This window comes from Labeo rohita, chromosome 7, assembly GCF_022985175.1.
Source record: "Labeo rohita strain BAU-BD-2019 chromosome 7, IGBB_LRoh.1.0, whole genome shotgun sequence".
Lineage (NCBI taxonomy): Eukaryota > Metazoa > Chordata > Actinopteri > Cypriniformes > Cyprinidae > Labeo > Labeo rohita.
The window spans coordinates 10688959-10706080 of record NC_066875.1 but is presented as its reverse complement, the minus strand read 5'-3'; the positions used below and the strand labels follow the sequence as shown (position 1 = coordinate 10706080).

Sequence of the window (17122 nt, the reverse complement as noted above, 5' to 3'; positions counted from 1 at the left end):
GTCTTTTGAAGCAGTCTGTGTGCACTGATCTTACAGGCATGAAACAGTCCAAATCCCACAAGGTTTGGAGAGAGTGCTTCAGCCTGCGCCCAAGGAGCAAAGGCAACAGCGCTTCTCTATTAATAATGCAGTGCGGGCGGCTCTGTGCCGCTGAAAAACGAGAGCAGGTTAGCTTAGTGAAAGAAACAGCAAGGGGGGCAAGTGGATCACCCATGAAAAATGTGCACGAACATCAAATAACTTGGATTTGTTGATGCTCAAAAAAAGCTTTTTAAAAAAGTATTCTGTATTAAAGTCAGCATGAAATGGCGTTCACAACCAATTTAACTCCCGTAACGTGAACTCCCAAGTGAAACCGGATATTCAATGAGGAAAAAAGGAGGGAAAAAGAAATCTCAGATTACAGAATTGTGGAAATGGGTGGAAATTGTTCTACTCACAAACTGTTCCACATAAAGCTTGATGCTTTGGCTTCTGACTGAACTGTTATTAACAACATTTGTGCTCTACAAGTTACAGTTGTATGATATTTTTTAGAGTTGTGTGTTTGTGAATTTTTTTTGGATGGAAAATTTGACCACAAAACAATGATTTCTGTGATGTGGAAAATATGGACAGAATAGCGGAATCCAGTTGTAAAAATAACATTTCCTATAAACGCAGAATGTCACGGAATTTGCCATATTTTGGATAAATAAATCAAAAGTAGGGTCAACAACCTTAAAAATGTAATTTTTGCTGTTAAATTGTTTCCGTTTCATAATTTCAATTAATTAGACATGTTATTTGTTTATTTATTTTTTATTTAACAATTTTAAACTAGAAAACAGAGAACAGAGAAAAAATACATTTGAAAAAATAAAATGGATTTTGGGGAAAAATAAAACCAATTTCATAATGCCCTCACAATGTAATGTAATATAATTTGACTTTACATTAATGTATGTTTTGAAAAGAGGAGAGAAGCAGGGCTCTACAGTGCAACCATTTCAGTCGCATTTGCGACTAAAAACTACTGCGTGCGACTATGAAAAAAATATTTAGGAGCACCAGTGCGACTGACCCGATCAACATATTCATGTTTATGCTGAGGGGAGCTTCAAAGGTTTCTATGTGTTTTTGCAACATTGAGTAATGTATCACAGACATATCTCATGAATCCGTTCATAAACAAAGTGTAGAGAGAGCGTAAATAAGAGATTTATTGTGCAGTGTAGAGAGCTTTGTTGATTATTATGGAACTTTGTGAGATTGCGATAAACTAAGATAAGTGACAGCTTTTAATGATTTTTAAGGGAGTTCATAAAAGAGATATTGATTTAATACAACAGTTAAATAAACAAGAAGTTAATATTTAGTGACTTACATTGTCTAACTATAACACCATTGCCTGATTTTGCTCTATTTCGTCGCAAAAAATAGTTTGAAACAAGTCACAACTGAGCCGCTGCGCATCTCCATGTGTCTCCAGTGTTTCGTTTATGAATGAACGTGCGTTTTTAAACGAATCTAGTGAGTCAATGATTCAATTTCCCATTCATAAGACAGTCACTTGCTTTATTCCTGAATGAATCAGCCATTCGAAGTAATCAAATGAATGAATGATTCAGTAATTAAATCAGTGACTTGCCGTCACCTACTGGCAGTTTTACTTTCACTTTTAAAGTATCTTTATGTCTAAAACATTAATATCAACATGTATTTAATCTCAACATGATTGCACTTATGCCACCTCTGAGCCTCATTAAACATATGAAAATACACATACACCTACGCTTTTGTTTTCTTCTGTGCCACCTCTGTAGTACCGATTTAATTTGATTGGGAACTTATTCTTATTTTACTTGTTCTTATTCTGCTGTTTTAATTAGAAATTTTAAAAAGCTTATAATATATATATATATATATATATTTATTTAAGATTTACATAAAAGACAACATTACAATGGTAAAAACCCCTGTAAATCATTTTAAGAAGTAAAATATCACCTCATAATGAGAAGGCTAATTTTTTATCAGAATTTTTGATTATTGATTAGAAGGTGCTCCTAAAATTTTGACTGTGCTCCTAAAAAGCAAAGTAAGCGTAGAGCCCTGAGAAGTGCAAATGTTATGCAATGCAAATGTTGAAAAATTGACAACTCTTTCTTTTTCCCCCCTACTACTATCAACTGATGAAGTTTGATTCCTTTCCACCATCACCTTTGGATGCTGCACAGTTGGCGTTTAAAACACTATTAATATTCAGAAATATTATCAAATTAACTGCATTGACACTATTGCATAAAAACAAAATTTGAAATGAATTGAGTTGGATAATAATACTAACTTTAGAACATAGACACAGTTATTGAACTGAATTTAATCAATACTGAACTGACTCAAGCTGAATAATAACACTATTTTCTTTTAAACTCATTTCATAATTGATGAACTTTGCAACACAGACAAAGTTATTGAACAGAATTTACATTTACATTTATGTATTTAGCAGATGCTTTTATCCAAAGCGACTTTTATCCAATGGCCAACAATATTCATAGTACACTGCATGTACTCATGTAGTACATGAAACACTGAATTAAATTAGGCTGAATAATGACACTGTTGTGTTCTGTTGAGCCGTTTTGCAGCCAAATATGAATTAGTTTCATAACTGATGAATTTTAACATTGTTATTTTCCTGTTATTTAATGTGATGTAGTGTGCTTTGAAACAATACGTATTGTATAAAGCACTGTGTAAATAAATGTGACTCCAATGACGTTTATTGCCAAAAAAAAACAAACAAAAAAAAACAACAGTTCCTCCTCAAGCCCAGCCGTCAATCAAAGCTCACATTTCTAATCATTAAGTGTAGTGAAACTACTGAAATGTGTAATTTAAAAGAATTCTCAGGTATCTTAAGTCTTAGGTGAGGTATTGCACACTAAAATACTTCATATTGTTGCTCAAAAGTGTGGCGCAGAGGATCATCGGATGCAAAGCACTTACACTGTGAAATTTCTCATTTCACACCTCACTGATCCGCACAGGTTTCAAGAGGAATTCACCCAAGTGACCGATACTATTAAGCCATCATTTCAACCAAGTTTAACAGGAAACAAACCAGAGGGTGAAAAAGCCTTGTTTTCAGAGTAGTGCAGTATGGATCACTGCTTAAATCTGTGCAAAAAAGTTTATCGCTTAATCTCTGACGTCACCCACAATCATTCAAATCAATTTCAGTGCTCTGAGCATAGAAATTATGGGTAAACTGATGTGCCATATGGTACTAGAGGTGAAAATGCATCTGAATTTGTGTGTAACTCTAAAGCAGCAGGTGAAACCTCCTGAAACATATTAACCATCAGGACTAGACTCTAGTTTCCAACCCTCTCCGTCCTCGGCATGAGAGGCGAGCTCAAACAATCGATTGGCAGCTCACAAGCAATCAGCCACCATTATTTGTGAAGTTACACTCCAGTTCACATGAGCTGATAAAGGGGGCTGCTATTGATTCAGCGGCCATCCAGGAGAGAGCAATTTAAGCAACCGATGGGGCATAAAACAAACCCTCGCGTTCAGAGAAGAAGCCCCCGGCCCAGGCCGACGGCGGACAGAAGTTGCATGTATGTGTGTTGTGAGACTTTAATGGGAAACGGAGCGTGTGTAGTGTGTATGAGAGACAGACAGACGTGTCCCCGAGGGCTTGACAGAATGCAATTCACAGCATGAGGGATGCTGCTGGAATACCGTGCTAATAGATGAAGCGTGTTTGCAGAAGTGGTCCCGCTCCATTAGCTCCATTAATATTCATTACTGCCTGATCTTCAAGTCTATTTGATAAGGCATTGTTTTTGAGATAACATTAACGCGCTAATGTGCATTTTGGAATGCAATTACTGCATCAAGAGGCAAGAAATCGGGGGAATGTCTGACAATAACTAGATTATAACATTTTTTTTGAAGAAAATGTGATTGGTTGTACAAACGTTGAATTGGTGCAATTCAAAATAATATTTAGTGCAAGTCAATGGGATAGTATTGCTGATTTAACGTTCATCAAGCAATTGAAAAGCCAGACAATTCATTTCAAGTCCCCCTTTAGTCAAAATTTTTATCCCTTAAAACTGATCTTTGATCATCAAAATGACATATTTAAAAGTTTTTTCTTGTGAAAATACATTTTCTCATACCTTAAAAACTATATAAAAAATATGGATTTAGTGTCCATGAATGTAACTCTACCCCCTTGCCTCATTTACTATACGTGGATCTATGAATATGCAAATTAGCCCCACCCCAACGCAGTCACACCAGCCAGAGCCCCCTGATCCACTAACTGAACTGTAGTAAACGCGATATAATGGCGAAACACGGATTATGACTGATAAAACTATGTTTTTACTAGCAGACAACTACAGTGGATACTGTAACATTTGTTACTTACTTGTTACTTACTTGACAATGTTGTGCCCTCAAAATGCCTTGAAGCCTCGAATGCAGCCTAGTTTGTGATTCCAGTTCGTGCCCACAAGCATATGCCAGTAATGTGCAGACGGCAATGCGGGAGAGGTGCGTCTGACTCCGGCCTACTTCTACACTGTTGCCATGTTTGTTTTTTTTTCCAAGTTAGCGGTTAGCGCCTAGCAACTGTGCTCTATTTAATGCTGTATATGCTCTATTAAATGCTCTATTTAATATTTGGTTTTGTGCTGATAATCCTATTGGTATATTTTCCATGCTAATGATAGGAATCTATCCTTTGATGTGATGGGTTACTGACGTTTGTGACATGGCAAAAAAAAGGGCTGTTTTAAATCGCATTTCTGGGACAGCCTTTGGGACTCTACAGTTTTATAGAAAAAATACTAGAGCAATGGTGTTGACTAATGGACTGGCACATGGTTTGTCTAAAAGCATATTAAAAACACCACATATACAAATAAACTATAGTACAAACAGCGCAGAATGAGGTTAACATCTATGATGAAATCTCTTATAGATATGTATGATATACAGTGCCTTGCAAAAGTATTCATACCCCTTCATTTCATTTTTTTTTTTCATGTTTTATGTTGCAGCCTTATGTTAAACTGCTTTAAATTATTTTTTCCCCCACATCAGTTTATACTCCATATGTCATACTGACAAAGCAAAAAAACAGATTTGTGACAACTTTGCAAATTTATTAAAAAGAAAACACTAAAATAAGTACACTGCATAAGTATTCATACCCTTAACTCAGTACTTAGTTAAAGCACTTTTTCCAGCCTCAAGTCTTTTAGGGTATGATGCGACAATCTGCTCTTCACCTCTTAAGCTCTGCCAGCTTGGATGGGGGCTGGCAGACATTTTCAAGTTTCTCCATAAATATTCGATTGAGTTCAATCCAAGGCTCTGGCTGGACCACTCAAGGACATTCAGAGAGTTGTCTATAAGTCACTTGTTGTGTGCTCAGGGTCATTGTCCTGTTGGAAGGTGAACCTTCTGCCCAGTCTGAGGTTCTGAATGCTCTGGACTGGGTTTTCATTAAGGCTATCTCAATATTTGTTGGGCATTGAGCTTTCCTTCTACTCTGACGAGTCCCTCAGTCCCTGTCGCTGAAAAACAACCCCAAAGCATGAGGCTGCTACCAGCACATTTTACTTTTGGGATGGTACTATGCAGGTGATGAGCAGTGCCTGGTTTCCTTCAAACATGATGCTTGGAACTGAGGTTTATCAGACCAGAGAATCTTGTTTCTCACAGTCTGAGTATGTGCATTTGTCTCATGGCCTCCTCATGTGTCTTCATTGAGGAGAGGATTGAGTGTGGTCACACTGCCATAAAGACCGGAGTGTTGCAGTGATGTTTGTCCTAATGTACTTTTCTTCCGTCTGCATATATGATCATGGAGCTCAACTAGAGTGACCATCAGCTTCTTGGTCACCTGTATAATCAAACCCCATATCCATCAATTGCTCAGTTTGGCCAGGAGGCCAGCTCTAGGAAGAGTCTTAGTTGTTAAATACATCTTCCTTTATGGATAATGTAGAACCTTCAATGCAGCAGAAGTTTTTACTGAACTCTTCCCCAGATTTGTGCCTTGACACAAGCCTGTTTCTGAGCTCTACATGCAGTTCTTTTGACCTCAGGGCTTGGTTTTTGTTCCGATATCCATTTTCAGCTGTTAGACTTTTTCTGAGAGATGGAATAATTTCAGATAATTTATTTTCAAATAAAATACATTTTCAAAGTTGTTACAATCCTGTTGTGTGCTTTGTCATTATGGTGTATGGCATGTAGATTGATGTGTTTTTTTTTTTTTTTTTTTTAAAGCAGTTTAACATAAGGCTGCAACATAAAACATGAAGAAAACAAAGGGGTATGAATACTTTTGCAAGGCACTATCTCTGTACCACATCTATTATTTGGGCGATATTGCAGATTTTGTAACATACTGTATTGGTTGATGCTTGACTTATAGTGGCTGATATTAGATATTTGAAAGGATATTCTAGCCAAAAATGTAAATTCTACCATCATTTAATCATCCTTATGTCATTCCAAACCTGTATGACTTTGTTTTGTGAAATATATAAGCAGATATTTGGAACAATGTAACTACTGACTTTCATTGTATAGCAGAAAAAATCTTAAAACTATTGATTGAGTGTTTTATTCTCGTTTTTTTTATTTCAGTTTTTATATACAATATATATATATATTTATTTTTAATAAATATATACAATTTGCCGGTTATCAGGCATTACATGAAAATAATTATCTTACTGGGATTAGCCAAAATTGGTGCATCCCTAATATTTAACAAGCAATAGTTATAGTAATAGTTTATTTTTGCTCCAGCTACTTTTTCAATCCCTGTTGCCATAAAATCTAGCTTGCTCACTGGAGATTAAATCATTATGTGACCTTCTAGCACCTCCCTGTATAAACTGCTTAAAGGTAGACAATATGACCAAAATCTTTATCACAAAAAAGGTCATTCTCAACCATAGTAAAGAACAACGTCGCAATATAGTTATTCTGCCTGAAATAAGGGGCCAGTTACATAAACGTAGCCACTTTGTTAAGGCTGTGTCTTAAGAAATAGTTTGACCATCTGGAAATTAGCCAAGAGGTAATCAGTCTTACTTTTATGACTCAAATTGGGCCAATCTAACTTTTTGTAACTGACTTTAAAAAGTTATTATCAGTCTTGAAGAAAACAAATTAGATGATTAACATTTTAAGACTAGTCTAAGCACTTTATGCAACCAGACCCAGATTTATTACTAACAGAAATTAAAGCCATACTCTATGTTTCTCAACACCATCACTTAAAAATCTGCTAATTAAATGTTAATCAGACTCTTTGACAACCGCCTATTTCTCACTCAAGACGTCAAATCATATCTTCATTGACACTTTCTGAGAATTGCTTTCTCTCACTTAGAACGCAACTGACCATTTTCTAAATCCCTTTATTACCATTAATTTGAATGATCAGGAATGGGACAGAGCATCCGACTTTACACCTGTGACAACTGATCCAATTAATTCATTAATTTTGACTGAGAATCATTTACTCTCTAATATATATTTGCTATACAACACTATAAATACATTATAGCTAGATTTAAATTGGGAGGATCACATGTATCATTGTTATATCGATATATTGCCCAGCCATAAAACTAAAAAGACAGAAACTGAAACAAAAATTTTCAATCACTGACCTTCTTGAATTCCTCCCATGAGTTGCTCCAAGTCCAATAGTGTGCCTTGTATTGCCCGATCCGCACTGCCATCATCTGGTTGCCACGATAATAGAAGATGGGTCTGTTGGGTATGAAACAGAAATGAAAATTCTGCCATTAATTACTCACCCTCATGTTGTTCCAAACCTGTAATACTTTCATCCATCCTGAGAAAACCAATTAAGATCTTTGTGATGAAATCCGAGAGCTTTCTGACCCTACACACAACTACCACGTTCAATGCCCAGGAAGGTAGTATGGACATCAATAAAATAGTCCATGTGATCAGCAGCTCAACCATAATGTTACGAAGGAACAACATTCAACAATTTCTTCTCTTCAGTGGCAGTCTCCGCTGCCATTCGCAAGAGTACCATGATGCAGAAAGTGGCATTCTGATGTAGAACGTTCTTCTCTATCAGTCCACCATCTGCATAACCTGGTTCAAATAAGTAAGGCTGGGAAAAAATTGCAAGTCATCCGCTCTGTCAAAATCTTTAGACATGTTTACAAAAACTGTGCAGTGTGTGTTTTCTTATTTCTTATCTTTCTTACCTTATTTTCTTATTCGTATTTTGAGCAGGGGATGAACCACAAACTACGATCATTTTAAATTAAGGGAAACCCAAACACCATTTATTTATTGTTGTTACAACGTGGGTTAAAAAAAAAAATCATATTTATTCATTTTGTTAATAAAAATTCCAAGTTTAATATGAGTGAATTTGTCATTGTACTGTTTTATTGTATAGCCTGTTTTTTTTTTCCATTAATAATAATCAAATACGCATTTGTTTTAAAGTAAGGGGAAAAAAAAAAATCCTAAAACTTTTTACTTATTTGTGTTACAACACGGTTATACATCAGTATTATTCATTCTATACTCTATTAATAATATTAATTAATATAAGCATATATATAGTATTGTTGTCATTAAGAGTAATATTGAATCAACCTTAAAAACATTAATTTTGTTCCAAAAATAGAAAAGATCTAACATTAAAGATTAAAATAAGCGATACAGATGCAGGAATGTGAGATTAGTAAACAGATGCTCTTGCTCTTTCTCTGCTGTCTCTTTACAGTGATTATAAAAATGGTTGTTAATTTTTAATTTGGGTATGGCACAGACCTGTTACAGGTAATAATATGATCAAAAAGTCATGGCAGTAAATGATTTTGAAGTCAGTTTAATAAGTTGAAACAACTTTCACAATCAGTTTGATTCAACTCATGTTTTACTGTTGCTTATTGTCATTGCACATATTTTTAAATGAATTTTTAATGAATATACAAGCTAATAAAATGATTTTTTTGTGGTTGTTGTTACAAAATGTTAATTTATTCATTTTTTAACAGCATTTTAAACTGCAGCACCCTCAGCACCCCTAATTCCCATGGTAAATAATGCTTGTAAACAAAGTGCAGTGAATCCGTGTTGTACGGAATTGTTGAATAAAGTCGTTATTTTTGTTTTCTTTGCACACAAAAAATATTCTCTTAGCTTCATAACATTATGGTTGAACCACAGATATCACATGGACTTTTTATTAATTTATGTTCTTACTGTCTTTCTGTGCCATAAAACATTTCAGTTGCATTGCTGTATATGCAGGGTCAGAAAGCTCTCGGATTACATTAAAGATATCTTAGCTTGTGTTCTGAAAATGAACAAAGGACTTCCGGGTTTGGAACGACATGCGGGTAAGTAATTAATGACAAAATTTTCATTTTTGGGTGAACTATCCCTTTAACTTTCCTCAAAATCACTCTTTTACTCAAAGAAACACCTACGGATACTATGTGCTACCAGCATAAGAGTTGCAGACTGTATTTGTGCAGTGTCTCTGCCTTTGTTTACACCTGCTGTTAGTGTCAGTCCCCAGCGGACAATGATAAATAAAGAAACAGCATCCAATGCATCTTAAAGACACACTGTGATCACTCAGATCACCTTTGGAGGTGGACTGAGACAGTAATGGCAATGTCATATTTGTAGAGTAAGGGCATGTAACTGCGTACACAACAGAGGACATTCTGACAAGAGATTTTTTAGGAAGCAGTCTCGACTGACCACCCTCCCACAAATTAATCAAATGTGAATGAAAGTTACACTTGCTTTGTGATGGTTACCTGTCTAGCAGTGAGTTGTTGAAGAGGACAGGACTTAAATCGAGACCATCAATGACACGATCATCAGGGGGAAGAACGTTAGCCACAGATAGACTCGTGCTGAAGAGATCCATCACATTGGCCAGCTGATAACTCACCTGAGGAAACAAAGCACTGGTGTCAAGGAACACATAGTTTTTGGTGGAATAATAAATTGTTCTGAATGATAACCAATGATCTGGTCAAGTTGGTAAATCTATGTGCATACATCTATATAATACATGTCCCTTAACTATTTAAGGTTTTATTTTGGCTCGAATTCATTGGAAAACCACGTGAGAAAGAATACACATTGTTCATTTACAAAAAAAAAAAAAAAAAATTGGATGAAACAGATGAAGTATGTTGTGACTTATGAGATAACTGTCAGAAAAATAATTTGAAATGAAACAGTTCACTGAAACTTTAAACAAAATCTGAAAAAATGTTTTGATATAGGCTTTTATGGCTCACACAGTACAAATAAATGTACAAATGTACAAAAAAAATCTAAGATTTCGAAAAGTTGCCAGGCCATCGGAATTTATTATTATTTATTTGAATATTGCTGCATCCGAGGGGCCGCATCATCTTACTGGGATATCAAGAATATGATATTTATTAACAGACTGAACAGGTACAACTTTTTATCTTAACATCAGCTCATACACCCAATCGACATTCCCTTTTTTTCAAAAAAGGCCTACTACAAATACATTTGGGATTATTAGCAGAAATCATACCATGTGTTATACTCGCAAGGACAGTATGACTGGAAATAATATTTCATGTCTTCAATTACATTCGTTATTTATACTGCGCCAGCTTTGTGCTTTTGGTGCTTTTAACATAAAACAAAGTCTCAAGATTTCAAAATCTGTTTCACAGCGAAATACAAACCACGTGTCTGACAATAATGTGTTTTTCGAACTCTTTAATGTGGCGGGACAGATCGCTGTATTCATGTGAATCAATTCATTAAATTATACTGTTTTCTTTGTGAAAATTCCACCACCTACTCCGCCAAAACGTCTGTGGCGTCCAACTTTTCATTACTGTATTTAATTAAAAAAAAAAATAAAATAAAACGTTCCAAAGGGTAAAGTGGGCTTCAACTCGTTAACATACGTTACATTGTTATCTTTTGTGAGGTAGGCTATATAACGTTAAGTGACTATTTAAAAGCTGTACAGTAAATGACTGGACATAATACTTAACGTCTTCCATTTATTATCTGCAGCGCGCCAGCCACCCGGTATTTGTGTATTGTAAGCGCAATAATTTTGTGCTTCGTTTCTTTTTAATATAACACAGCTCAGCTTTCAAATTGTCAATTTGATCACGAATTACAAATTATAAATGTGGTTTAAAGCAAGAAAAAAAAACAGTATAGTCTCTTTGTAATCCGAAAGATGACTGATTCCACTTAAACTGTGGCGAATACAGGAATCTGTCACGCCACATTAAAAAGTATGAAAAACACATTATTGTAATAGACATATTGTTTGTATTTTGTTATAAAACTGACAGAATTTAAAAAGCTGTGACTTTTTTCTCTCGATTTCTCCCGATGCCCCCAATCTGGGCGATTTGCATGTGCAATAGTCTATAGCCTACTTTTAAAATATTAGAACTTTAATCTCGTAATTGCTACAAATTAATTCTTGTAATTTTGACTTTATTCTCGAAACATTTCGACTTTATTCGCGAAACATTTTGGCTTTATTTTACTACGGCTTTATTTTCTAAACATTTCGGCTTTGTTTTCTAAACATTTTGACTTTATTCTCGAAACATTTCGACTTTATTCTCGTAACATTTCAACTTTATTCTCGAAACATTTCGACTTTATTCGCGAAATATTTTGGCTTTATTTTATTACGGCTTTATTTTCGAAACATTTCGACTTTATTCTCGAAACATTTTGGCTTTATTTTATTTCGACTTTATTCTCGAAACATTTTGACTTCATTCTCGAAACATTTCGACTTTATTTTATTACGGCTTTATTTTATTACGGCTTTATTTTCTAAACATTTCGGCTTTGTTTTCTAAACATTTCGACTTTATTCTCGAAACATTTCGACTTTATTCTCGAAACATTTCGACTTTATTCTCGAAACATTTCGACTTTATTCTCGAAACATTTCGACTTTATTCTCGAAACATTTCGACTTTATTCTCGAAACATTTCGACTTTATTTTATTACGGCTTTATTTTATTACGGCTTTGTTTTCTAAACATTTTGACTTTATTCTCGAAACATTTCGACTTTATTTTATTACGGCTTTATTTTCTAAACATTTCGGCTTTGTTTTCTAAACATTTCGACTTTATTCTCGAAACATTTCGACTTTATTCTCGAAACATTTCGACTTTATTCTCGAAACATTTCGACTTTATTCTCGAAACATTTCGACTTTATTCTCGTAACATTTCAACTTTATTCTCGAAACATTTCGACTTTATTCGCAAAATATTTTGGCTTTATTTTATTACGGCTTTGTTTTCTAAACATTTCGACTTTATTCTCGAAACATTTCGACTTTATTCTCGAAACATTTCGACTTTATTCTCGAAACATTTCGACTTTATTCTCGAAACATTTCGACTTTATTCTCGAAACATTTCGACTTTATTCTCGTAACATTTCAACTTTATTCTCGAAACATTTCGACTTTATTCGCGAAATATTTTGGCTTTATTTTATTACGGCTTTATTTTCGAAACATTTCGACTTTATTCTCGAAACATTTTGGCTTTATTTTATTTCGACTTTATTCTCGAAACATTTCGACTTTATTCTCGAAACATTTCGACTTTATTTTATTACGGCTTTATTTTCTAAACATTTCGGCTTTGTTTTCTAAACATTTTGACTTTATTCTCGAAACATTTAGACTTTATTTTATTACGGCTTTATTTTCGAAACATTTCGGCTTTGTTTTCTAAACACTTTATTCTCGAAACATTTCGACTTTATTCTCGAAACATTTCGACTTTATTCTCGAAACATTTCGACTTTATTCTCGAAACATTTCGACTTTATTTTATTACGGCTTTATTTTCTAAACATTTCGGCTTTGTTTTCTAAACATTTCGACTTTATTCTCGAAACATTTCGACTTTATTCTCGAAACATTTCGACTTTATTCTCGAAACACTTTATTCTCGAAACATTTCGACTTTATTCTCGAAACATTTCGACTTTATTCTCGAAACATTTCGACTTTATTCTCGAAACATTTCGACTTTATTCTCGAAACATTTCGACTTTATTCTCGAAACATTTCGACTTTATTTTATTACGGCTTTATTTTCTAAACATTTCGGCTTTGTTTTCTAAACATTTTGACTTTATTCTCGAAACATTTAGACTTTATTCTCGAAACATTTCGACTTTATTCTCGAAACATTTCGACTTTATTCTCGTAACATTTCGACTTTATTCTCGTAACATTTCGACTTTATTCTCGTAACATTTCGACTTTATTCTCAAAACATTTCGGCTTTGTTTTCTAAACATTTTGACTTTATTCTCGAAACATTTAGACTTTATTCTCGTAACGTTTCGACTTTATTCTCGAAACATTTCGACTTTATTCTCGTAACATTTCGACTTTATTCTCGAAACATTTAGACTTTATTCTCGAAACATTTAGACTTTATTCTCGTAACATTTAGACTTTATTCTCATAACATTTCGACTTTATTCTCAAAACATTTCGGCTTTGTTTTCTAAACATTTTGACTTTATTCTCGTAACATTTCGACTTTATTCTCGTAACATTTCGACTTTATTCGCGAAACATTTTGGCTTTATTTTATTACGGCTTTATTTTCGAAACATTTCGGCTTTGTTTTCGAAACATTTCGACTTTATTCGCGAAACATTTCGACTTTGTTCTCGAAACATTTCGACTTTGTTCGCGAAACATTTCGACTTTGTTCGCGAAACATTTTGACTTTATTTTATTACGGCTTTATTTTCTAAACATTTCGGCTTTGTTTTCTAAACATTTCGACTTTATTCTGAAAACATTTCGACTTTATTCGCGAAACATTTCGACTTTATTTGCGAAACATTTCGACTTTATTCGCGAAACATTTCGACTTTATTTTATTACGGCTTTATTTTCTAAACATTTCGGTTTTGTTTTCTAAACATTTCGACTTTATTTTATTACGGCTTTATTTTCTAAACATTTTGACTTTATTCTCGAAACATTTCAACTTTATTCTTGAAACATTTCGGCTTTATTTTATTACGGCTTTATTTACCAAACATTTCGGCTTTGTTTTCTAAACATTTCGACTTTATTCGCGAAACATTTCGGCTTTATTCTCGAAACATTTCGACTTTATTCTCGTAATCTTAGATTTTTTTTTACATGGCACTAAAATGTCAATGTACAATATGGACTTCTAGGAGAAAAAAAAATTGAATTTTATTAAATTTTATTAAATTTATTAAATTTTAATAACACGTTTTTCAGCAAAGATTCCATCATGTTTATAATTTAGAGGCCTTAGAAATTATGTATCAAATATGATGCAGCAGGCTTTATATAGTTAACTGGATAAGCAAGTACAATTATCTATCACAACTGATAATCAATGATATTAATATTGGCTGACATGTGGGTCTAGTCTAGTCTAGATTCTCAAGACTGTTTAAGCTGCAATATATCAACCCGTGCTGCAACCCGCACATACACACAAACACAGACGCATGCAAAAGCATCTTCTTCATGCATGAACCTTGTCAAGATGGCACAGAACGTAAGCACTGGCAGGGAGGCCAGTTTAGAAGAGCAGAACCAGGATGACGCGTTTCTTCAGTTCCCGCTCTAATCTGCGCTCGCAGGTTTATTATAAACCACACTAACATCTCTGTAAATGAAGAGAAAGGCAGAGAGAAAGGAGAGTTGGGACAGAGGCCGGCACTGCTGCTTTATCTGTCCTCCCCAGTCCTGCTGCAAAAAAAGCTTTATTTTATTTATAAACTTTGAACTATTTTCCGATAAAATGCCATTTTTTCGCTGTCATCCTTGATCTTCCATTCTATTCTCTCCTGAGCGGCCCTTTGAGGGAGACGGCACGCTCACAATCAGATAGCGCTATCAGCACGGAGCAGCTGGCTCTGCTGCGCACACACACACACACACACACACGTCGCCTACTTCAGCCTCCCAGAATTCCCTTCACCGCTGCCAGACAGCCAGTACATTCCATTATCTTCACTCTCAGGCTTCACACACACAGACGTACGTACATACATACTTATACACACAGGAAAAGGAGAAATCAAAGGGAACAATTAATAAAGGTAACTAGCCGCTACCACCAGCTGCTCTTATCCAGCAACACACACAAAAAACATGGGACTAGTAAAAAGGGAAATGAATATTTCTTTATCTCCAATTCATTTCCTCCTCCTCCTCCTCTTCTTCTAACTGTCTGCGCCTCTGTGTCTTTGGCTGACGCTATTTATCTGTGCAGACAGACCTGCAAACCCTGCCTAATGCACTCAGTCTATGTGTGTCTGAGCTGATAAACACAACAGGAGAGATTGGGATGGCCACGTTAGCTGTGACGCCCCCCACCTCTTTATTTTTACATTCACGTCACTCGATAGGTGAAGTGAACCGTAGGTGTGCCAAGCACCAGACACGTTCACGATCTCTGATGCAGAGTCCAGGTAAAGTCAAGGTCAAGTCTCAAATCACTTAAGTTAATAATATCTGCTTAACAATATGCTACAGGTTGGGTATAACCCTGTTGTTAGACAATTCATTTATATACTTTGAAAATGTGTTATTTTGTGGGATTTTCTTGACCATCAAGTATATGAGGTTCTTATTTGAATCAAAAGACAATTTAATATTTAAAGGCCATTTACTTCTAAAATTAATAGTTTCTTATTGAAAAAAAAAATACTTGTGAAGTTCTGAACCTTAGAAAGATTGTTTTATGAGTAATATTTATGAGAAGTCGTTATTACAAAGTTAAGTGAGTTAAGTTTCTGCATAAAATCCAACACAATCTTTCAATTCTACATCTACAAAATGCTGAATAAAGATTTTTTTCATTCTTTTTAACAAATTTACCACTAATAAAGATGCTGTACTTGACATGTTTTCTCACTGACACACCTCTAACTCAGAAGCTTAAAAAAATAAATAATATCCATAGTTACAAATCTGTGGTGATACATACATAATGTGGTTCATACACACTGCGTTTATGATGTCAAGTTTAAAAACTCATCTTGAGATCCTTGAGTTTAATTCTGTTGTGCTTCATTTAGCTGTTTCTGAATGCAATGGATCATCTTTAGACTTACGGATTTGCTGTTGGGAATATAGTTCACGAATCCCCAACCTATAATATAACCAATATTATATACAGTTGAGGTCAAAATTTACATACACCTTGCAGAATCTGCAAAATGTTAATTATTGCACCAAAATAAGAGAAATCATACAAAACGCATGTTATTTTTTATTTAGTACTGACCCAAGTATGGTCTTTCACATAAAATATATTTACACATAGTCCACAAGAGAAAATAATAGTTGAATTCACAAAAATGATTGGTAATACTGGTTAGTAATCTCAATGACCCACAGTTGTTATTTGATTTTTTTATTTATTTTTTTTATAGTTGTTCATCAGTCCCTTATTTGTTCTTAACAGTTGAACTGCCCGCTGTTCTTCAGGAAAATTCTTCAGGTCCCACAAATTCTTTGGTTGTTCAGCATTTTTGTGTGTTTGAATCCTTCCCAACCATGACTGTATGATTTGGAGATCCATTTTTTCACACGAAGGACAACTGAGGGACTCATATGCAACTATTACAGAAGGTTCAAACGCTCACTGATGCTCCAGAAGGAAACTCGATGCATTAAGAGCCAGGGGTGTAAACTTTTGAACAAACTGAAAATGTGTATTTTTTTTTTATTATTTTGCCTAAATATCTTTTTTTTTTTTTTAATTTGGTACTGTCCTTCAGAAGCTACTGAATATACTTAAATGTAACATTTTGCAGATTCTACAAGGTATATGTAACATTTTGACCTCAACTGCATATAATTTTTTTTTATTTTAATTTCTTAGAAATTCTGAACATTAATTTGTAATTTCTGTCTCTTTTTTAAATTTTCTTTTTTTCTTTTTTCTATTCGATTGATTTGTAAATATGGAAAATACAACCTCACGTAATTCAGTAAAACAAAAAGGGACA

The 17122-nt window shown here is 34.4% G+C and overlaps 2 protein-coding genes across 3 annotated transcripts in view; one reads left to right on the top strand and one right to left on the bottom strand.

The window, feature by feature from the left end:
* Positions 1-17122, top strand: part of LOC127168555 (uncharacterized) — a 280503-nt gene that overhangs the window by 134193 nt on the left and 129188 nt on the right. The gene's annotated exons all lie outside the window — the stretch shown is intronic.
* galns (galactosamine (N-acetyl)-6-sulfatase) overlaps positions 1-17122 on the bottom strand; it is a 54758-nt gene that overhangs the window by 19259 nt on the left and 18377 nt on the right. For both annotated transcript variants that reach the window (XM_051115335.1, XM_051115336.1), the window contains exons 10-11: positions 9858-9994; positions 7704-7806 (exon numbers count right to left, since the gene is read on the bottom strand). In XM_051115335.1, the coding sequence (XP_050971292.1) occupies positions 7704-7806; positions 9858-9994 (240 nt within the window). The remainder of the gene's footprint in view (positions 1-7703; positions 7807-9857; positions 9995-17122) is intronic.